Here is a 23,455-nt window from a genome sequence, read left to right as displayed (position 1 = left end):
CCCTCCCTTGACCTGCTGGCCACACTGCTTTTGATGCAGCCCAGGATACGGTTGGTTTTCTGGACTGCAAGTGCACATTGCTGGGTCATGTCCAGCTTTTCATGCACCAGTACCCCCAAGTCCTCAATAGGGCTCCTCTCAATCCCTTCATCCCCTAGATGATACTAATGTCAGGGGTTGCCCTGACCAATTCAAAGACATGGAATGAGTTGCAAGGTTACTACTGTTATATCAGTAAAATACTACTGTAATTCAGTAGCTTTGTGGTAAGAAAACAGTTATCTTTGGTGTCAAAAGGAAACTTCTCACAGTGTTTATTTCCCTGAAAAAAAAAAGATGTAGAAGTTCTGATGAAGTCCAAGCTGGGTGAGAAGAGTGGCACAGAGTACAGATACATGATGCAGAATCATAAGTTGTAAATGCTGAGATTCTTACTAGTGAACTGTTTATTGTAGGTAATAGTAGTTTTATTAAGCTCATATTCAAAGGAAATCTGCTTATTAAAACCAATTCCTTAAGGTAAAGACAACCAAGTATTTTTTGTTAGTTGAATTTTTTTGATTAAATGTAATACAGAGAAGAACTCAACCATACTTTTTGTAGATGGGAAGAAGTTTGGAATGCTTGGAAAGAATTAAGAGTAATAGTGAACAAGAAGCAAAACACATGTAGAGGTGTAAGATGGCAGCAGTTGCTGTGCTGATTAATCTAATTCTCTGGCAGCTGAAGACAGGGTGTTCTCTCTGGGGATGGGCTGTGAATAAGAATGATCATTTCCATTTAGAAGATTCAGTGATTTAGAACAAGGCAAAACCCAAGTTACTTGTGTTCATACAGGGAATTTAAAATGAGTCAATTTGTGGTATGGAAGTTAACTCTATTAATAAATTACAGTCAATAAAATGCTATTCTGCAGTAGGGAAGATAAGTACTTGATAAAGTATATGACTATGTAATTTTTTTGTTTGTTTTGTTAGGAAAACGGAACATTGATGATTGATGAAATTAATGATATCAGAATCATAGGGGCTATCACAGTGGTTATATTGCTGGGTATTTCCGTTGCTGGAATGGAATGGGAAGCAAAAGTAAGGAAATATCACCTTTTCTTTTATTCTCTGCTTCATAATTTTGATTCTATTTTCTACCTCAGCTGTTTGATTTATTTTTAATATCTCATGCACTCAGTATTACATGCATGGTATGTTAGAAGTCAGTCAGTGGGCAGTTTTTATGTAAGAGCGCTCTGTCTAGCACTAGCATGTGCGGGTCTGGACAGCGTTTCAGACCTTAAACCACTTTCCTTGGCTGGAAGTTTAAGCAATTAAGAGAACCTAAAAAACAGCATAATCTACTCTTAATAACACTGTCAAACAGGTTAACGGTATTATCCTCTTTAGGGCAACTACAGCACAACAAGAAAAGGTAAGAGCATTAGCATGGGAATTTTCCCTCACTGGGAAGTTCAGATGAGCTCTGTAGATGGAAAATACAGGGCCGGAGCTGAAGGCAGTCTAAAGTTGTGTAGTGTCTGCTGACTCAAACCCAGTATTCTTACCTTCCCTTCCATTCTCTTCTGGTTTTGTTTTCACTTGGAAACAGCCAGACAGTGTGATGCAGTCACTAGGCCCAGGGCTGAAGGAGGGTTGTGAACATAGTGATCATGAAGGTGTAGGAGAGGGAACCCACTTTTCTTATCTTGTGGGTGTCGTCTTAGGTCAACTGTGATTGTGGAAAGAAACACGTACAGATCCTAGGATACCTTAATATAAAGGTTGCCCCCTTAGTTTTCTCCTCTGCTTTACTAGGCGGTGTAGCTTGCTCACTGTTTCCTGCACCTGGTAGACTTTTTCTGAATATTCATCCATAGTGTGCTCAAAAATAAATAATGGCCTCACTTGGTCTCCCTTCCCATTTGATACTTAGTTCACAGAAATTGACTTTGGCATGTACTTTTAAATTGAACAGCACACTTTATAAAAATTGTTTACCTTTCTCAGGTAGTCCTTCACTATCTGTAACTTTAATTTGTAATGGTATCTTTATGCACCTGACTTTGAACAATACTGTCCTCCTTAATCTCAACTGTTTAGTTTTTCCTTTGAATGAATTGGTTGTTATTAACCCTCTGGCCACTGCCACTTAAAGTCACAAGAAATACTGTGCTTTTGCTCTGTAGCATGTGCAGTTCTGTAACAATAGCTTGCTTAGAAATACCCCTGTTTAATGTTCCTGTATCAAACCTGAACTGTGGTATCACTGCAATGTCCTCCTTATTAGGAAATAGGTAGCTTTCAAAAATCCTGTGCTCAATGCAAAAGTCAAGGCTTGTTGGCTTGCTTTCTGCATCATGGAATAAGGCAGGTAGGAGCGATGGTAAGCAACTGAACTTGTCAAACAAGCACTTTATGTGGGTTAACATACAGCTTAGCATAGCAAAACACTAATTCTTTCGTCTTGATTAAAGTATTTATGATGTTCTCCTATCCTTCCACATGACTTACAGAATGCCTTGGAAAAAGGGACAAGGGGAATCTGTAATAATGCCTTTGAAGTAGATCTGAAAGCCAGGAGAGATGGGGATTCCAGGGAAACTTGCTTAAAAAATGACTTTTCAGAGTTTAGGATCTCTTATCGCTGAGCTCCCTGTGTTGAAGTCTTAGAAGCCCATACTTTGTCTAAGACTTCTGAATGTAAGGAAGATGTTCAGAAAATGCTGTTATCTTCAGGGAGAAGCGTAGGTTTGTTACTGGATAAATGCACTTGTGGCAATTGCTCTGTGGTATTTCTATTGAATTCTGTGGGCTTGTTGAAGATTTCTGTAAGAAGCCAGCTGCATCCTTACACCTCTCACCTATTCTCTAGGCTTGACAAAGGAGAGATCTAAATATGATGCAGAAATGAGTTTCTTCAGGTGGTCTTGGCTGTCATGCTCTGTTTGTCGCTGTACTACCCTGTTTTCTTGTGAGGTTATGTGAACTGAAAACTTCATTTTTTAACAATCGACAATGCCACAGTGCTATTGCATATTAAGTTCTGATCTTAGGCCTGAAAAAAAAGTCAAACTACAAATAGCTTCCCCTGATCAACTGGCATATGCCTTTATGAGGAATCAAATAACACAGAAGATAACAAGGCAGTGTGGTAGCTTATTTAAATGTAAAACCTGAACCATCTCTTCCATGCCTAGATTTATCTTTACTTACACTTCTGAGGCGTTGCTTGATTTTCAGTACTTTTTGTTCCGAGTGTAGCGTTTATAATGGTTTTATTGAACAGTGACTAAACATCTAGGTTGTAATGAAAAAATTCTGAAGAAAACTAGAAATTAACATAAAATTAATTAAAGTAATTGTGGTAGTCTGCAATTTAATTTCATAAATAAGGGTTGAGAACATGAAAACGTAACAAAATAATCTAGTCTGTTGCATAAAATAGCAAAGAAAAGCTGTTTGATTCCTGATGTAATAAAATTCTTAGTAAAGTCAATATCACCTACTAAAGTATAAGGCAAAGCATTATGACCATGGTTAATAAGGCAATACTCCTAGCATTTGTGTGCATTTAGCTGTTTTCTTGTGAATTTCATCAATCTAATTAAATCCATTCCTTCTGGAAGGCTTATAAAGAAAATAGTTCTTCTAAGTATTTTGTCTTTAGAAGTATAACTTTGAGGGGTACAGTAATAACAAATTCTATTTTGAATAGATGTTAAACTAACAACTTATTCTTGTTTCTTTATTAAAAATCCTAGTGTGTATTCTCTCCAACTTGCCTTATTTGTGGAATACAAACTGAGAAGACCACGCTGAATTTGGAATCAAATAAATATTTCCACTTTAGCACAACATTGAAGCTTGAAACTGTGAAAAAGAGCAAGTTCTTCTGTCTGACTGCAATCTTTGTTTCAGGCACAGATAGTCTTACTGGTGATCCTCATACTTGCTATTGGAGACTTTGTCATAGGGACATTTATTCCTTTGGATAGCAAGAAGCCTAAAGGTTTCTTCGGTTATAAAGGTATGTCGGAACAGTTAGTATTGTAAAAAATATCTTCGCAAAGAGGAGACAAGCTGTCATAATTAAGTTAAACATCTAAAATAGCTTGTCCTATTTAACTATAGAGATTTTTCCCTGAATCTGCAAACTTCTACAGGTTTGTTCTTAATATAAATTATATTAAATTTTTAAAAGCTGGTTGATACTGTAAGTAATTTTTCTGGTTTTAAAGGCTATTTAAGTTTACTGTGTTGACTTTTGTTTTGAGTCGAAGTGATGAACTAGGACTTAAGTATTCGACGCTTAATTTTAAGAAGGCTTAAATTTAAGAAGGCTCTGACTTTCAGCTTTTTAATAGAGCTAATAATGGCAGGAATGGGCTAATACTGTAGCTTCTATATGAATATTGATTTAAATATTTTTCTACAGCTGAAATATTTATGGAGAATTTTGGACCAGATTTCCGAGACGAGGAAACTTTCTTTTCTGTATTTGCTATTTTCTTCCCTGCTGCAACTGGCATACTTGCTGGTGCAAATATCTCAGGTGATCTTGCGGTGAGTAGTAAATTAGCAAATACTGTTCACAAACACTGAGTGTACATTTATCTCTGTCATCACTGTCCACTGACATTTTTCTTTCAGGATCCTCAGTCAGCCATACCTAAAGGAACGCTGTTGGCCATCTTAATTACTACATTGGTTTATGTAGGAATTGCAGTATCTGTAGGTAAATAGAGAATTTTTTAACTTTATCCTTTCACATTCATTCTGAGGGTTTGTTTTGATATGGTTTATGTAATTCATTGTGTAAAGTCGTTATGTAACTGACTTTCATGCATGGGAAAGTAATAGCCAGAGGTTTCTCATTTTTATTGTTGGGTGTTCAATTTTCAGCTGGCTTTCTAGTTTCCTAAAATGAGTGATATTTTTCTAAGACTAGTGACTGCTTCAGACTAACTGATGACAGAAGATTTCATATGGATGTTTCTTCATTTGTTGCAGTTATTTATGTTCAAAGATTTACACTTTAGCAGTGGGGTAATCCCTGGATTAGAAAAGTGCATTTTCAGAAAATACTGAACAAACACCTGTATTGGTTTGAAGATGGTAATAGTCAGCTCCCTACTGAAGTGAACTGTGGGGTAATCAAACAGCTCTTTGGTGAGGATGCATGAGCAGTAATTCCCCAGTAGAGGGAGGAGAGTGAGCAGTACCATCATCTGGCCAGCCCAGTTTTGGAAGTGTCATGTTCAGAAACATTGTCTGTAGTTCTATTTTCATGTGGGAAGATGAGAAACAATCATAGACTGATCTGAGTCTTGTATAACCTTTCTTCCTGGTCTTCCTCACCCCAGTGGTTTGAAATTCTCTGTAGAAATTGCCTTGGGGTTTGCTCTTTATATCAGTTTTATGCTGTTTATATCAGTTTTGCTCTAGAGCATCAATGGTCAACCAGGTTTTTCCCACCCATAAAATAATTCTATTCTAGTAATCTTAAGAACATAAGATTGTGATCGTGTCTTGCATCTTTCTTGCCTATGATTGGAAGTGTTTTTATTCATGTCACATAAATTATTTTCTGGCAGCAGTAATCAGTTTTTTATATGAAAGATCTTGTCTTAGCTGTGCTGCCTTTTGAATGAAATTCTTGTTTTTAAGAGTACCATTGATCTTACCACTAATAATACTTCCTTTCCAAAGATACCAATCTTGCTAGTCTGCCTCTATTGGCTAACATTGTACTGTAGCTCTGCCAAATAGTTGCTCTGTAGTGATTGTGTTTTATGCAGCGTAATGACCTACACTTGTTTCCTGATTAAATTGACCACATAGACCTCTGCTACCAAATTTGAATACTTTAAAACTTGAACCCATGTGAGAGCAAAATGCTCATTAATACTCATTTGTTAATGGAATACTTTGATCATCTTTCAAACATGAAAAACCTTATTTTTCATACTGCAAAAGGAACAGTTTGCAAAACCCAACTGGGCATGAAATTGTTTCATGCATCAGAAACATCCTGTCTTAGTTGCCTCCTATAACTTACACTTAGACTTCTGCTAGTTAGAAAAGGCCAGTGCTATTGCAGTAGTCAGAGATCATGACATAGGTGAAATTTAGCTTTTTTTGAGGCATTTAATCAGGAATTGGACAAATAATTTTATTCCTGTCCCCACAAACTGTTCCTTACTGTAAGTTTCCAGAGTAGTGATAGCAAGTCATTAAACTTTGAAGGGGCTAGTAGATATCACTGAGTAGTCATGTCTGAAGGGAAGATGATGTTCTGAATTTAGCTCAGTATTTGCATGCTCTGTAGTAAGAGGGTAAAGAAACTGAGTAGAGGAGGCTTAGAAGAGAAAAATTGCTAGTCCTACTGCTAAAGCTAGGCAACCTGTTTCAAAAACGTAACAGCTGTGAGGAGAAAGTGTGCAGTTTGATATTTTAGCAGGGGACTAATGCAGATGTGCAGGTGGCAGGATGAAGATTGGATAAGCAACTTTAATATTAAAGATTCTTGAAAGACGTATCTCAAAGAACAACATTTATTGCTTTAAAAACAAGGGAAGTTCCAATAAAACCCCCAAACTTCTGAGTAGGGTTAAGACATGCTTTCTGTACCCAAGGAAGTAAAACTAAATGAGAGCCTAACTGTAGCTGCTTGTAGCACGGGAGAAGTTAAGCACTCTTAACTGCAGTCTGAAGGACTCAGTGTAGTATCTCTGGAATTCTTGCTGTTTGCACAGAGTTCGGAGAACTTGATATAGATAGTCTGTTAACCATCTCAGGCTTATAGCATGGCACAACTTTATTTGACCTTTGGCAAGAATGTGCTTACAGATGCCTATGAAAAGATGAGATCCTGTTTTTACAGCAAAGAAGACCCAGAGGTTCTTAGGGAAAATGTTGCTAGAATCTTATAAATAAATAAAACCTTTCTGAATGAGGGTTAAATAAAATGTCTGAACTCTTACTTATAGCTATGTATCTTGTGCTGAGAATGGAGTCTGCCCAGCTGGCTTCTGTTCTGCGTTCTGTCATAGTAAGGCTCACATTAAGTTTGTTTGTAGTGCCATTGTCCCTTTCTGTCATACTTTGACTCTGTGTACAAAAGACCTGCCAGCCAGTTGGATCTGAACTATGAAAAACAGAATGAGGAAGAGGAGGACTGAGAGTGCAGTGTAGCTATTTAATGGGTTGCTCAACTTAATGGGTCTACCATTGCAATCTTTTACCAACAAAATGGTATCTACAAGTAGTTCAACTAGTAAGTATATTGTCTCATCCATTATATACTGCTTGAATGGCTGGGGCAAATACTTGCGTTGTGGAAGAGAAGAAACTTTTTTTCTCATAAAGAGCTTTTAATTCCATTTAAAACAGAAGAACAACAAAAAACTCTAGTCCCTCCACATAGCCAAAGGAAAAGCATAAGTTGGGTATCAATGTAGGAAAACTCTTACTGAAATTTAATCCGTTTGGCCTGATAAGTAACTGAAAAATAAATCTGAAAAGTGGAAGGATTAAGTAATATCCATCTACCAGGACCAGGTGTTATTGTGGACTGTTAGTCAAGTTCTAATGGCTCAGAAGCGATCTTATACGGTATAGGTATTTAGGAATTCATTTTCCCAATGAGAGACAAATTGCATAGATAACAGGGATTGTTATTGGAGAAACTTAAGCTTGTAGCACATCTGTGCTCTCCTTCTTACTTTACAAGTAAGTAATTTAGGTCCTTGGTAGTTCCATTCCCAGGACTTGCTTGCTATTCAAGTTCCTAAGAGACCAAGTTAAGGGAATTCTATTGGCTACTGCTTTGTAGACTTCCTTCTTCTCTTCCCCACTCCTTATTTGATTCCTGTTCCTGGAAATATTTGCTGGTGTCCAAACAATTTGCTCCCTCAACTATTAAACCATAGAATGTTGAATAACACTTGTTCTGCTGTAGTTTTTATCCTTTGAGACAAAAAAAACCTTGAAGTAGAAGACTTGCGTTCTTTTTAGTACTTTTTAGTTTTCTTAGTACTTAAGGGCTGAAGTGCTGTATGTTCAGCATTTTCTTAACCAGTGAAATTACAAATAATCATAGATGTATTGAAGACAGCAGTTTAAGTGATAAACTTAATTATAAAAAATGTGGTAGGAATGGGACTATGTGGCTTTGTTTTTCACCAAGAAACCAACTTAAAATACCACAGTCAAGTAAGAGGTGGCTTGTTTAAGTGTTGGAAAATGGCTTGCAGCAGGCTTTCATGATAAACTACTTAATTTTTTTTGAATGTCTGAGCCATATTAACTAGAAAAGAAGTAACTGCAACACTGTGCACACCTGTCTACATACATCTGTACATACACTACAAAAATGCTTTCTTCTAGGAAAATTGACCAAAAGAGAAACTATAAAATCAAGTGATGGTGCATAATACTAACTTCAATTACAGAGCTATGTGGAAATGCCTGATTCAGAGAAATAATATATTGAACTAAAATTGTGCTGTTAAACTTTTAAAAGTCTATTGACATTGTTTTCTTCTCTGCTAAAACTTTCCTTTTCTTATTAGACTCAGATTTATTCAAAAACTGAAGATCATCTCAGGCAAGAGAGCAATTAGTTTGCTTTGTTGTATTTGTTCTTCATATTGAAGATATGATTCATACTTGTATTTAATACAATGTATTAAAAATGTAAATGCTGTATTTTAATGTTGCTCTGTGAGAATATACTTATGTAAAAAGGGCATTGAGCTTAACGCATGTTCTCAGGTTCAGTCTGTTAATGCCTTTTTTGTGATTGTGTCCACTCTAGGTTCCTGTGTTGTTCGAGATGCCACAGGGAACATTAATAACACCATTGTCACCGAGCTGACAAATTGCACTACTGCAGCTTGCAAATTAAACTATGATTTCTCATCCTGTCAGACAGGGTGTCAGTATGGGTTGATGAACAATTTCCAGGTATAAAACTCTCTCCTAAATCTGTTTATTGGCTTTTGTGTTTGTTCTTTTTTTGAATCTCATATTAAGAAGAATCATAGGGTAAAAATGCCTGTCTCCATAAATACAAGGTTTATCTGGAATAGTGAAGTGGTACACTCCAACTAGTATGTAGAAGAATAATGTAACTATGTTAAAAACTTTGGGGTGTTTATACACTGGTGATATAAATATTTACTCTTATTCTGAGTAAACTGTGGAGGTTAGGTGGTGGGCCTGCAACTTTCTCTCTTTAGATGTCTGAATGTCATCATTTGGTGATGTGGACAGAAGTACTCATTGTTCAATAGCAATGCATAGTAATCATAGGTCGCCTCTGTCAATAACTGGTTCCTTATTTTTTAACTTTCTTAGAAAATATACTGTTTTTTTTTTAAAGAATGTTTTACATATTTGTCACAGTATCCTCTTTAATGGTAAGAATGTTGTGAATTTTCATAAAACCTGATGTTACTGTATTTAAAAATCTTCCAGAAGTCATGGGGTAATTCATAGTCTTCAACTTAGGCTTCACAGGTAATTGGGATATCCGTACATTATTAGTCAGGGTTTAAAAGAAACCAAGGAAAACATATGTATCGCTGATTTGACTTCAACCTGCATTTTGGTAGTCCGCCTTTGCTCTAAATTTTTCTAATAGGTGTACAAAAAGTTGGCTGGAGGTTAAACTGAAATCCACTAATGAAAAAGATGTCTGGCTTGTAGGTTTTGGTCAGAAGTACATGTGGTACATGTACTCCTTCCATGTACTACTTAATGTGTTAGGCTGACAGCCTTACCTGCAGAGCTCGGTAGAAAACCTATTTTGTACATGCTGACATAACGTTGCAGTACGGACCATTCTGTTAGAGTAAAATACATTTTTCTAGTGGAATAATTTGAATATCTGGGTGGTGTTACTTTATTCTGGTTTAGAAAATATCTGTATTAGAAACACTTTAGAATTGCTCTCGTGGGAATAATTATTCTGCAAAATCTGATGACTTTTCCTCATTTGTTTAAGCTTGAAAGAACCCACTATATCATCAGATGTACAGCTGAGAATAGTGCAGAGCTGGTTTCCTCTGATTTGTATGTTTTTCTTTAAGTCATAATCTTGGTAAGGTTGCTTACCATAAATGTTGCTTGTACTTCTAATAAGTTAGTCATTGATGTTCTAGTTTCTTAATATTTGGTCCAAAGAGTATTTGTATCTCCCAAATTATTCTTGCTTCTCTCTGTGGAAAAACTAGTGGGTTCTGAATAGGAATAGTCATTTTCAAAGGCAAGGGCTGCGCAGAGAATGCAGTGCTTGTTATACCCCCCTTTCTGTTGGGGTTTTGAAAACTTTGTTGTGGAGACTGCACAGCATCTCTGGGCAACCTGCTGCAGTGCATAGCCACCTTCTCTGTGGAATTTTGTTTTTCTAATACCCGGCTGGACTTTCCTGTACTGTTAGTTTTTTCTCTCGTCTTCACAGCTTTTGCTCTGCATCTCTGAGAAGAGTCTGATTCTGTTTTCTCAGAAGATGTCAGAAGGAAATCATTTGCATGAGAAGCTGTCTACCTATGGACAAACTGTTGTGCATTTTCTAACTGAACTACCCTCAGCTTAGTGGCTCTGAATAGTAGTTGTAAGGAGAGATTTTTTTTTTTTTATATACAAGTCACAGTGTGTGTGTGTGTGGGTGGCTCCAAGCTTGTATACCCCTCTCACTCTTCATAGAAACATAACTTCTTTTGGTAGGTTAAATAACCGAGAACAAATATTTCAGAAACATAAATTAATCCCTAAAGTGAGCGAAGATTGTTGTATTTGTCTTGCAGCTTGTGAGAATGCAGGTTCTGAGGTTGAAAGTGCCAGCTTACTCGTGTACACAACCTGATGACTTTATCACTTTGGTACACTTTGTGCTGCATTCAGTTCTTCTGGCAAATAACTAGTTTGAAGTTAGTGCTTAGGCAGCTCAGGTTTTGAATGTGTTTGGGCAGCAAATGGGTGACTTGTAGTATAATTTACCTGTGGAAAACTTCGATGATGCTAAGAAACTTAAAATGAGAACAGTTGGTGAGACAGACTTAGTCAGACTTGCATAGAAAGATCTTCTTTAGTTTCTGTTATAGTCAATGCAAATGAATTACAGGTCCTCATAGGCTTCAGACATTTCTCTGCTTGATGTCAGTGACATTTCTGTGCCCAGGCTGTCACCTAGTAGAAGAGTAACTTCAGAAATTTGTTTTGGGCTCTCTAGCCTCTGCCTGGAATTTAAATGCAGAATTTGATCACCTTTGGGTGAAAGTTTAAAGTGGCATGAAACTCCATTCCAGAAACACTGTTTAATGTCTTCTAAAACGTTCCTCCTACAAAGGAAGGCAGCTGTAAAACTTTTGAAAAAATTTAGGGGAAGGGGGAGTTGAATAATGCCTTGTCCATATTTGTTACAAAAATCTAACTTTAAAGAAGCTACTGCTTGTTTTCATGTGGCATTTTTTTCTGCTTCACAATGGCTGGACCAAAGAACTGAAACTGTAGTCAAAATATGATATTTCATTATCCCAAGTGTGTGAAATTTAAGAAACCCTCTAAACCGTAAATGCCAAGCAAACATAATGAGTCTCTTAGCAGCAGTAACTGTGTTATCTGTGTCACCACCACAGTAGTAACAGGGCAGTTCCTACTACGTAGCTGTCCTTCCAATTCTGTGTGTTCTTTCAAGGATGGAAATTTCAGTGCTATAGCTAACTGCATATGTGGGCTCTTTGGCTTTACGGTCATGAGGTTTGGAGTATAGTGTGTATGTGTGGGGTGGGGAGAGAGGGGTGTTTAACGCCATCGCATACTGGTTCTGCTGGAACTAGTTCCCCTCTTGTTCCCCTAGCTTAGAAGAAGCTTCTTAATGTCTCTTACAGTAGTGTAATCTAAGTTGTAACCTACTAGCTTTCAAAATGGATGAACATTATCTGTATATATCTTACTCAGATTTTTCTCAAATTTATAAAACAGATGTAATATACAAAAGTAGACAGCGTAAATAAATGGAGGCAATGAACAGAACCTAGAAAGAATGTAAAATCTGAGTAGACTCTAAGAACTAAATTGCAAGAAGTTGATGCAAGTGTAGTAAAGTGGAAGGGAAATAACAATGTTTTAAATTGGATGGGAAGAACAGTGATGGAGACTTGTATGCAGACTCTGTAAGAAGTCCTTCCAGGGAAGATTGATCAAACCATACTTGCAAGGAGGAAAATTTTTGTACTGCTTCTATAAAGATTATTCTATACTTGTTTATTATGTTGCTGTAGCAAAGATTTCTTTCTAAAATATTTGTTAGTAAAGCATTTACACCCTTAAATTCTCTTCTAGAAATATAGTGTAGGGTCATTACAAACTGGTATTTACAGCTGTAACTTTTACTGTTAATTATAAAACTAACTTAAACCTAGGTTATAGGAGGGATAGCTTAATGTATGTGCCATTAGTTTTATTCATCTATGAATAAAGGCCTGTCCTACATTTTTTGTTGTCAACTACAAATATGCTTCAGGAAATCCTAGAAGTAAGAGAAGCAGCCTGTAGAAAGGGAGACTTTCCCTTGGTCAAGGAGGATCAGGTTAAAGATCATTTAAGCAAACGGACACCCACAAATCTATGGGCCCTGATGGGATGCACCCATGAGTGCTGAGGGAGCTGGCAGATGTTGTTGCTGAGCCACTCTCCATCATCTTTGAAAGGCAATGGAGAACAGGAGAGGTGCCTGAGGACTGGAGGAAAGCCAGTGTCACTTCAGTCTTCAAAAAGGGCAAAGAGGAGGACCCAGGATATTACAGGCCAGTCAGCCTCCACTCCATCCCTGGAAAAGTGATGGAACAGCTCATTCTGGACGTCATCTCTAAGCAGCTGGAGGAAAAGAAGGCTATCAGGAGCAGTCAACATGGATTCACCAAGGGGAAGTCATGCTTGACCAATCCGATAGCCTTCTATGATAGCATGACTGGCTGGGTAGATGAGGGGAGAGCAGTGGATGTTGTGTACTTTGACTTCAGCAAGGCTTTTGACACTGTCTCCCATAACATCCTCACAGGTAAGCTCTGGAAGTGTGGGCTAGGTGAGTGGACAGTGAGGTGGGTTGAGAACTGGCTGAAAAGCAGAGCTCAGAGGGTTGTAATCCAGTAGCGCAGAGTCTGGTTGGAGGCCTGTAGCTAGTGGTGATCCCCAGGGGGCCATTCTGGGGCCGGTCTTGTTTAGCTTATTCATCAACGACCTGGATGAAGGGACAGAGTATACCCTCAGCAAGTTGGCTGATGCTACAAAACTGCGAGGAGCGGCTAATACACCAGAAGGCTACACTGCCATTCAGCAAGACCTCGACAGGCTGGAGAGTTGGGCAGAGAGGAACCTGATGGAAGTTCAACAAAGGCAAGTGTAGGGTCCTGCGCCTAGGGAGCAATAACCCCATGCACCAGTACAGGCTGGGGGTTGACCTACTGGAGTGCAGCTTGTTGAGAGTCCTGATGCACAACAAGTTGACCACAAGACGCCAGTGTGCCCTTGTGGCCAAGAAGGTCAGTGGTATCTTGGGGTGCATTAGGAAGAGTGTGGCCAGGAGATCGAGGGAGGTTATCCTCCCTCTCTACTCTGCCCTGGTGAGGCCACATCTGGAGTACTGTGTCCACTTCTGGGCTCCCCAGTTCAAAAAAAGACAAGGAACTACTGGAGAGAGTCCAGTGGAGGGCAACAAAGATAATGAGGGGACTGGAGCATCTCCCTTATGAGGAAGGGCTGAGGGAACTAGGTCTGTTCAACCTGGAGAAGAGAAGATGGAGAGGGGGTCTAATCAATACTTATAAGTACCTTAAGGGCAGATGTCAGGAGGATGGGGCCAGACTCTTTTCAGTGGTGCTCAGTGTCAACTTAAGGGGCAACAGGCACAAACTGAAACTGTGGAAATTTCATCTTAATATGAGGAAGAAGTTCTATACTTTGAGGGTGGCAGAGCACTAGAACAGGCTGCACAGAGACGTTATGGAGTCTCCTTCTCTGGAGGTATTCAGAACCCACCCGGACACGTTCCTGTGCGACTTGCTCTAGGTGAACCTGCTTTGGCAAGGGGGTTGGACTAGATCTCCAAAGGTGTCTTCCAACCCTTAGGATTCTGTGATTCTCTTCTTCATTCGTTACACTACTATGACAGCTACTTCACTCTCATCTTATGCACCTGCATAATTTCTCTTTTTAGCAAGGCATGCCTTGAACTGACTAATGAAACCTGTTGTAGCATAGAGATACAGTTGACTGTCTGAGAGACCCAGCAGTCTTTGTCAGTCTAATCTGGAGGGAAAAGCTAAATTTTATCATTAGTTTAGCCGTAGGAATATGAGTAAAACTTCATCAGTCACCTATACGTTGTTTCTGAGAGCATATCCTAGCTGGTAAGATTGCTGTAGACAGCTAGATTTTACAACTTCAAGTGACAGTAACTTAAACTGGAGATTATCTGCATGATCTTTCTTGCCTACTTTCCATCCCTTTTCTCATACTCTCGATGAGGTTGCCAGGATGAAAGAGGGCCAGGATGAAAGAGGTAAGTAGTCATAGAATCGTATCATAGAATGGTTTGGGTTGGAAGGGACCTTAAAGATCATTTAGTTCCAATCCCTCTGCCATGGGCACAGACACCTTCCACTGGACCAGGCTGCTCAAAGCCCCATCCAGCCTGGCCTTGAACACTTCCAGGGATGGGGCATCCACAACTTCTCTGGACAACCTGTTCCAGTGCCTCACCACCCTCACAGTGAAGGGTTTCTTCCTAATAGCTAATCTAAATCTTCCCTCTTGCAGTTTAAAGCCATTACCCCTTGTCCTATCACTACATGCCCTTGTAAAAATTCCTTCCCCAGCTTTCTTGTAGGCACCTGCTAGGTACTGGAAGGCTGCTATAACGTCTCCCTGGAGCTGCCTCTTCTCCAGGCTGAAGAACCCCAACTCTCTCAGCCTGTCCTTGTAGTAAAGGTGCTCCAGCCCTCTGATCATCTTTGTGACCCTCCTCTGGACTATCCAGCAGGTCCTTGTCCTTCTTGTATTGGGGGCCCCAGAGCTGAAGGCAGTTCTGGAGTGGGGTCTCGTGAGCACAGAGTAGAGAATGAGAATCCCCCCCCTTGACTTGCTGATCACTCTTCTTTTGTTGCAGCCCAGGATATGCTTGGCTTTCTGGGCTGCAGGCGCACATTGCTGTGTCATGTTGAGCTTCTCGTCAACCAGCACCCCCAAGTCCTTCTCCTCAGGGCTGCTCTCAATCCATTCTCTGCCCGGCCTGTATTTATGCTTGGGATTGCCCCGACCCGTGCGCAAGACCTTGCAGTTGGCTTTGTTGAACTTCATGAGGTTCGCACAGGCCCACCTCTCAAGCCTGTCCAGGTTCCTCTGGATGGCATCCCTTCCCTCCAGTGTGTTGGCCGCACTGCACAGCTTGGTGTCATCGTCAAACCTGCTGAGGGTGCACTCAATCCCACTGTTCATGTCACTGACAAAGTTGTTAGTGCAAATGATGCAGAGCCTCATTATGACACATTGTGCTTGAAAGGCACCATGCTGGGTTTCGTCCTTTGCCTGAAAACATAAACTTTTTCAAGATGGTATAAAATTCTTAAAACACTGGCTGTCTTCAGGCAGCTTAGGCTTTTGTTTCATAAAGAAAAGTACTCTCTTTATTAAACCAAGATGATTGTTTTTAAAGTGCATAGTTCTGTATCTTAATTCACTTGACACCTGCAAAGCTGCATGCAGCTATGGTACAGAAGTATTCAGTAGAACGGTAAAATAGCGTCTTCAGGCTATATGGCGATTAGACAGAAACTGCTTTGGTTCTAATTTGAGGGGGGGTGCTTATGCCGTACAAACATTGTTCTTCTTAGGCTTAGCTTACTGAGCATTTATCATTTTGTTACCAAGTCTACTAAGAATTGCATATTGTATTTCACTCACGGGGGTTACAAAGACGTCCTAGGATGTGATCCTGGGGAGATAGGAAGCAAGTTTGTCCTGTCCTTGTGCTTTTGAATGGGAAACAAGCCTGACTTAAGAGTGATGGTGATGTTGAGATGGACAATCAGTTTTCCCAAGATGTTCCCCAATTTCAGTTGTTTTGTCACTTGAGCTTTCTGAGACTATGTTATTCAGTGGTAGGCTAGTCAAAATAGGTAACAAATTCCAATGTATTTTTCTTCCATGACTTGTTTTTGGTCCTTTTATGAGCCCCTGGAGACTTTCACTGTTGGCTGTTTTGATCTGAAAATTTCATGGTTAAACTATATATTGTGTGAAAAGCCACCTACTCTTGTTCTGAAATTAGGATCCATGTGTATCCCCTTGTTTGTCCCTAGTTCATTCATTGATATAAATGCATGATATTCAAACAGCTTTTAAGTGGAAGGTACATAGTGTTTTATTCTTCTGTTTGTGTAGTTAATGTTGCCATCCATTTGTATAGTATGTTTTTTCATCTTCTTAAAAAAAAAAATTGTTTTCAGGTGATGAGCATGGTATCGGGATTTGCACCACTGATTTCTGCAGGTATTTTTTCAGCCACCCTGTCTTCTGCATTAGCATCTCTTGTGAGTGCACCTAAGATCTTCCAGGTAAGCATCGAAGCAAAATCATAATCTTTTAAAGAATAATTTCAATTAACTTTTGAATTAGAATTTTTGGAAGGGGACTGTGACATACTGCCATCATGACTCATACCAGTTGACCTTAGTAGATTGATCTAATATTTACCTGTTGCTTAGAATGGGATAACAGTGTATTACTGTTAGGTAACATAGCTAAACTGTAATTTCTTCCAGATCTCATGTGTTTCTGGTTAATTTAGAGATTAGTTGTGGTGTAACTAACATTACAGGAATCTACAAACCCCCTTAGATATTTTTGTTCTAAGTAACAGTGGAGCACATACAAAGATAACAGATTAGTTCATTTCTTAAAGTAATCACAGAAGGAGACAGCATGAAGTAGAACCTATAGCTGTGGAATCTTAATCTTTGGAGAATACGTGATCAAAATAATTGTGTATCAGTTCTCACATAAATAATTTACATTGATTTTGTTGGTGTTCTTGAATGTATTTTGTTTTACCTTCTTTTTAACCATTTAATCTGATTGATTGTCTTACAAGTTCTCTTTAATTGGGTAAAACTTCAGTGTCCTCTAATGACCTTCTTTCTCAAAAGTTCAGTAGGGAGTCAAACATGGAAGGGAATTTGTTGCAGAATAGAAACACAAGTATTGATGCAGAGAACTAGTGTATGCATTGGGCAAACTTTCCACTTTCTGAGAAAACATCATCTCTAAAGACCCTTTGTAATTGTAAGATACCAGTAAAGTAAAATAGTAAATTACTTACAGAAGAGCAAATCTTGTTCTTACAGTTAGAAATTACGGAAAGGTAGAATATTGGAAATGCAAATATGTCAAAGTGCAAAGACAATTGAAAATAGAATTAGTATATGGTGGCTATAAACCACCTTCTTTCAAGAAGATAATATGCAGTGGAATACAGCATTAGTAAGCATTAGTAAGGATACATTTTGAACAAAACACATGCTGACTCTTGAATTTTTTTTTTTCTTAGGCTTTGTGCAAGGACAACATTTATCCAGGATTTCAGATGTTTGCTAAAGGCTATGGGAAGAACAATGAACCACTGAGAGGATATCTTCTAACATTTTTAATTGCTCTTGGATTCATATTAATCGGTTAGTTTGTAGTTATAATAAATCTCAATATCCTTTTGTCCTCTACGAAGCATTCTATTCCATATCATGACTTGATGACAGTGTCGTAGAGGTCTAACGCTCAGATTAATTCTAACCCAGCATTCTAAATCTGTTTATTTTGAGGGTTACTTTCTCCTGTCTTCTTGATAGAACTCTCTCTAGGACTGCAATAAATTTGAATTTAACTGTACGAATACTCCACTTTTATTAATAACCACAGGTATCTGTCTTTAGATAGTATCAATCAATAAAAATACATTTTTTGTTTGAGGTAGAGAGATGTTATATCTTGTAAATATGGAAGTTTATTTCAGATTTTTAATAATTACAGACAGCTTCAGTAAATAGCAAACTTGCGTGAACAATACTTTTTAAAGTGTGTTTTTTCTGTTAAGTTACAAACAATAGAGATGAGTGCTGATGCTGCTGTTGCTAAAGGTAAAGATAGTCTAGGTAGAATTACGTGTGTTCTATGTAGATAGCAAACTAATTGTGCTATGTCCGTCCATGGGTCCTGTACCAGTGCTTTTAAACTTCTCTTCCCAATTTGCTCTTTCATCCTTCCCCCAACTCTGCTTGAGGCACAGGTATACCCATGATGTCCTTACTGCAGCATGCTGACTAGAAGCTTGATTACAACAAGTAGAAACTTGCAGACTAACATGGCACATTCTGCATTTTGATCACTTGGGGTTTTTTTTGATGGTGAGAGTATACATATAAATGTTTTGTACCATGCTGCCTCAAGGAAAGGAGAGCATCAGATTCTTCCATCTCTTTCACTAAAGAGGGTGTACTCATCACTGTTGTGATGGTATTGGTCTGTAATAATGCACTATACTAGTACTGTTGATACAACTTTTAATTTAACTTGCAGGCAGATGAACATGTTTGTCAGTGTTGCTTACACTAACTTTGTCTGCTGTTGTCATTCATCCTAGTTGTCTCTTAAACTTATTAGTGTCTTGGTTTTTGCTGTTTGAGAATTGAACTAGAGATGTACTGCAGATGTGTTAATGCTCTGTCTACTGCTTCTGACATTCTTCAGAATCCAGTGTATTGGTGCACTCTTTGATTAAGCCATGGTGGGAAAAATTTTCTCATAGAATTATTTTGAGAAAGTATGTAGTGCTTCAAAAGTGGCAGTCCTGGAACACTTGATAGTGTGGAAAAATGATTACATTTTTAAAACTGAAAATTACACTTCCTGACTATTAGAAGAAAACTTAGTAAATGAGACCATTAAGATAATAGCTCTGTCAGTTGAACAGAAAGGACAAACTGCTTCTCCTTAGAATTCATCAGAAAATAAGGTTGTTTGTAGCACATTTTTCACTCTGGAATCTACAAAGCCATTGGATGATATCTTTCATAACAGCCTGCTTTGTTTTTGGTTTTACAGCTGAACTGAACGTCATTGCTCCAATTATTTCTAACTTCTTCTTGGCTTCATATGCCTTGATTAACTTCTCTGTATTCCATGCTTCTCTTGCAAAATCTCCAGGTAGGAACTACATTTTGGGTGTGAGAGTTTAGCTTGCAATTTCTTTATGCCTAAATACAATTTAAAAGGCATTAATATAAGTGAACACTTAGTTCAAATTCAGTTATCAAATACCTATTTGACTATCATGGTGCATCTGAATTACAAGCATAATATGGGGTCTGCTTGGGTCTTCTGAAATTTTGAGGACCGATTGATCCAGTAGAGCCTGGGAGCTACTAATTTTGTCATCTTTACTGAGACAATACAAGATAATTCAGTGTTTATTCAGAAACTCGGAAGAAAGCTTTCTTGGTAATTCAGTATCTGGCATTCAAGAACCACTCTTTTGTTGTCTTTGGATTTCTCTGTTAACGTGTTTCATCTTCCAGTCCAGAAGAAACTGGAATTGCAGGTGGTATTGCCACATTTTTATAGCCTTTGGTGTGGGAGGCTAGTTAGATTATAGCAGTAAGCCAAAACCTAGTACCTGCAGAACAGATGTATATCATACCCAGTCCACTATGCATTTATACTGAAATAATGCCCTTTAAAAGCTTCTTAAGTTGCTGAACTGGTAGATGTCATTATTTTGCCAGAGCATGTGCATAACTCTGTTTACACAACAGTTCTATGTCTAATACACTTGTTAATCTTGGGTGTGTTAGTGGGGGTGTGGCATGTATTCACCTTATTTTGGATAAACTTGTGACAAATAAGGATATCAAACAATGACAGTCCAGTATTTTGACATATTCAAGTTCTACTTGGATATATCTGTCCTTTTCCTTTTCATGTGGTGAAAATTTCTGGCCTTGTGAAAATAGTAAAAGTACATAACTAGTAACAGTAGTATGTGAGAGAGCGAGTCCCGAGCTCATGATTCATGTTATGCTACCTTTCAAAGCAAAAATCAATTGCCGGGCAAGCTATTGCTAGAGGTTCTGTAGCCTGATTCAATAAACACACTTGCACAAGCATCTTCAAACTTTCCTTTTGAGATATGCTTTTAGAGGGCAAAATTAGGAACATTTACATATCTATGTAAGAAAGATGCAAATTTATTCGAAAGATGTTGGAAAATTGAAAGTATAAATGTGCCAGAGTCTTTATTTTATACATTACTGAAACTGTCACACATTCACATGAAATATGATGCAGAACAGTAGGGAAGGAAAAGAGGAATAGTGCCTGCCTTCTCTTAGAGTAGTGATTAAATTAATTGCCCTGTTTTTTTCTCTTCTGTCCTCGGAATTGTATTTTGACTAGGTTGGCGCCCTGCTTTCAAATACTACAATATGTGGATTTCTCTTGTTGGAGCTATTCTGTGCTGCATTGTGATGTTTGTCATTAATTGGTGGGCAGCACTTCTAACATATGTCATAGTCCTTGGACTCTACATTTATGTCACTTACAAGAAACCAGGTATGTATAGGGGCTGCTTCTGGTTGTGATGGGAGGAAGAGGGATGTAGAAGAAGGGAAGAAGTGATGACTTTTAGGATAAAAAAGAAAAAGAGAACTTACTTCTGTTTGACCAACTAGTTCAAACTTCTGTTTCAGGCTTTTGAGTTGTAATAAAACATGACTATGCCTGTATAGTCACTGCTGTTGTTCCCCCTCCTTCCAAATTATCAAGATGCATGCCTTGCACTTAGACATAAACATTTGAATGAAAATTGGAGGAAGAGGTGCATATAGAAAGCGCTTGGTTTGCAGCAAAAAAGGCACTAGGGAAGCGTGTTATGTTTTGGTAGGAAGTGGAAGAGGATGCTCCCTTACCTTTCCAAGTTGAAAAGGGATTTGAGCGGTGGTTGTTTTTTCAGCATACCATTCCTATAACTATGAACAACAATTTATACACTTTCTTCCCTCTTCTAAGAGCACTGTATGGTCTTAAGTGCAAGATGGAGCAGAACTGAACCAAAAATTGTTCCTGAAGTTGAAAATAAGGAAAACCCACATCCCGGGTTATGAAGATCATAAAGTACTTTGATGATAAATTCATTGTAGCTGTCAAAAGATGTATATGGGAACAAATAGAGAGGATACTGGGATCTTTCATTTCCTTATAAAAATAATAATCTAAAAGGAACTGCTTAATCTACCAGTTTTTCACTGAAAGTATTTGACTTTGTTTAGGCAATGTTTTGAGATTACTTTTTCCCCTGCTGTGATATAAAAGAACTCAGCTGGGTATTTTTTTCCTGAAGTGGGTTTTTGTTTTGACTCTGAAGTTGTCACAATCTTTGAAATGTTGGGAGAAAAAAAACCCTTTCAATTCTTTCTTCCTGTAACTTTAAAATATCAAACTCTAACTTGTTTGCATAAACTTCTGCAGAAATGTTATCTTTAAATAGAATTGCTTATTTAGCTGTAGGGTTTGTGGACTAGTATTGTGTAGAATGTAGCAAGATGTAGCTTATATCTTCTGTGTTTTCAGTTGGTACGAAACATTCATTTTGTGATCATGTAATTTTACAATGAACAGCTCTAAATAAAATATTGGAACTTCAAATCTTCCAACAGATGTGAACTGGGGATCCTCAACACAAGCTTTGACTTATTTGAATGCACTACAGCATTCTATTCGGCTCTCAGGAGTGGAAGATCATGTGAAAAACTTCAGGTAACAGTTAATATTAAAGACATAGGAAATTACTTCTATGTATTTTGTAGGGTACTGTCATGATGTTTGCTGTCATGGTTTCCATTAAATGCCTGTTCATCTCCTGTGGGTTATAACAACTTTGAATTTCACCACCATGGACATGCTCTGGACATATTTACATTTATCTCTGATTAACAGAGCACTTCAGAAGCAAGTCTGTGAATGACGCTTGCTTATTGTTAGATGCCTCATGGTTTGCATCTTGAACTGAATTGCATTTGTCTTTGTTACTGAATTGGAAGATATGCTCCAAACTGCAAGTGAGTGTTCAGTCCACATGCTTGGGATAAAACTGATCTAACCTGAAATCTCCAAGATGTCTATACTGTGGATGTTGTCCTCAACAGCAGTTATTTCACATTAGATGTATTCTATCATTGCACTTCAGTAATGACAAACAGGCTACACGAGTGTTTTTACACAACTGAAGAAGAGAACTGAAGAGAAGAAAGGTCCTGCTCAAGGAGGCAGTTTTCTATTCTGCAGTGTTTATGCCACTTTTCTGGAATAAGCTACTGTAGAAGAAAGATGCTTCAAAAAAATTTAACAAAAAGTATTCACTTCAACTAATTCCTCCAAATAAATAGAATCATAGATAGAGCATGACTTTACCATGTGGTCTTGTCCAATCTCTGACTCAACTGACTCACCATAGATCCGGCCGCAAAGTTAGATCCAACTTTGATGTTACATCAGATTGCTCAAGGCCATAGTCAGATATTGAGTATTTCCAAGGAGGGAGGTTCTGCTGACCTGTCTCTTTTAAAATAGAGCACTCACCTCCTACATGCTTCCTATACACACCACAGGATTTATAGTGTTGACACTTAGACTAGCAAATCTCTGTCATCCCTTGCAGCTGTAAGAAGTGTTATGTAATTGTGTTATGCTCAGCATATTAGCAATAGAATCTAGCTACGAAAATCTTCTGTTGTGTATGAGGAGAGACTTTTCGTACTTAGGACAGAATTTAATAAGGAGTGAGTTCATGGAGAGATTCTTGATACAGATACCATTCTCTGAGGTTAAGTCCAGAATTCAGAACCTAGCAGCAACATGGTTTTTCAAAGAGAAGATCTATGGTATTTCCTGTCAGTTGGGAAAATACTCCAGTTCTGACCCCTAGCCTCTCTTGGAAGTGGCTAAATTTTCTTGGAAGTACAGGATAGGTACTTAAAATGTCTGTGTTGCATATATACAGACAGTTGAAGTTAGATGTGTCAACCAATCATGATAGGTACCAGCACAACCTCAAAGAATATGACAGTTAAACTAAATCACAAATGTATTAATATACATTTTAATGGGCTTTCCAGTACCAAACTGAAAAGAGTTGGCTGTTGTAGGTAAAAACACAAAACTTGAAGTTTAATTATGAAACAGCTCTTGTTTCTGAAGTCCAGAGTCCTAATGTGACATTAAAATCCTTGATTTATTTACAAACATTGTATTACCTATTACATTAAGCTGCATTGTTAACAGGAAAAAATAGTCTACATTCAGAAACTTGTTTGTTGCTTTTAGGTATCTAGATCAGCAATTTTCAAACTCAC

The 23,455-nt window shown here is 38.1% G+C and overlaps 1 protein-coding gene across 1 annotated transcript in view; it reads left to right on the top strand.

Annotated features, from left to right (window-relative positions):
* SLC12A2 (solute carrier family 12 (sodium/potassium/chloride transporter), member 2) overlaps positions 1–23,455 on the top strand; it is a gene marked incomplete at its 5' end in the record, with an annotated part of 53,806 nt that overhangs the window by 13,855 nt on the left and 16,496 nt on the right. The window contains 10 exons of the mRNA XM_009701184.1: positions 978–1,088; positions 3,912–4,020; positions 4,429–4,556; positions 4,644–4,728; positions 8,812–8,960; positions 16,505–16,612; positions 17,605–17,728; positions 19,152–19,253; positions 20,502–20,657; positions 21,761–21,860. Coding sequence (XP_009699486.1) covers positions 978–1,088; positions 3,912–4,020; positions 4,429–4,556; positions 4,644–4,728; positions 8,812–8,960; positions 16,505–16,612; positions 17,605–17,728; positions 19,152–19,253; positions 20,502–20,657; positions 21,761–21,860 — 1,172 coding nt within the window. The remainder of the gene's footprint in view (positions 1–977; positions 1,089–3,911; positions 4,021–4,428; positions 4,557–4,643; positions 4,729–8,811; positions 8,961–16,504; positions 16,613–17,604; positions 17,729–19,151; positions 19,254–20,501; positions 20,658–21,760; positions 21,861–23,455) is intronic.

The sequence above is a fragment of the Cariama cristata genome, unplaced genomic scaffold (genome assembly GCF_000690535.1).
Source record: "Cariama cristata isolate BGI_N322 unplaced genomic scaffold, ASM69053v1 scaffold11565, whole genome shotgun sequence".
NCBI lineage: Eukaryota > Metazoa > Chordata > Aves > Cariamiformes > Cariamidae > Cariama > Cariama cristata.
The sequence above is the reverse complement of the archived record's forward strand: the minus strand, read 5'-3'. Positions and strand labels throughout refer to the sequence as shown.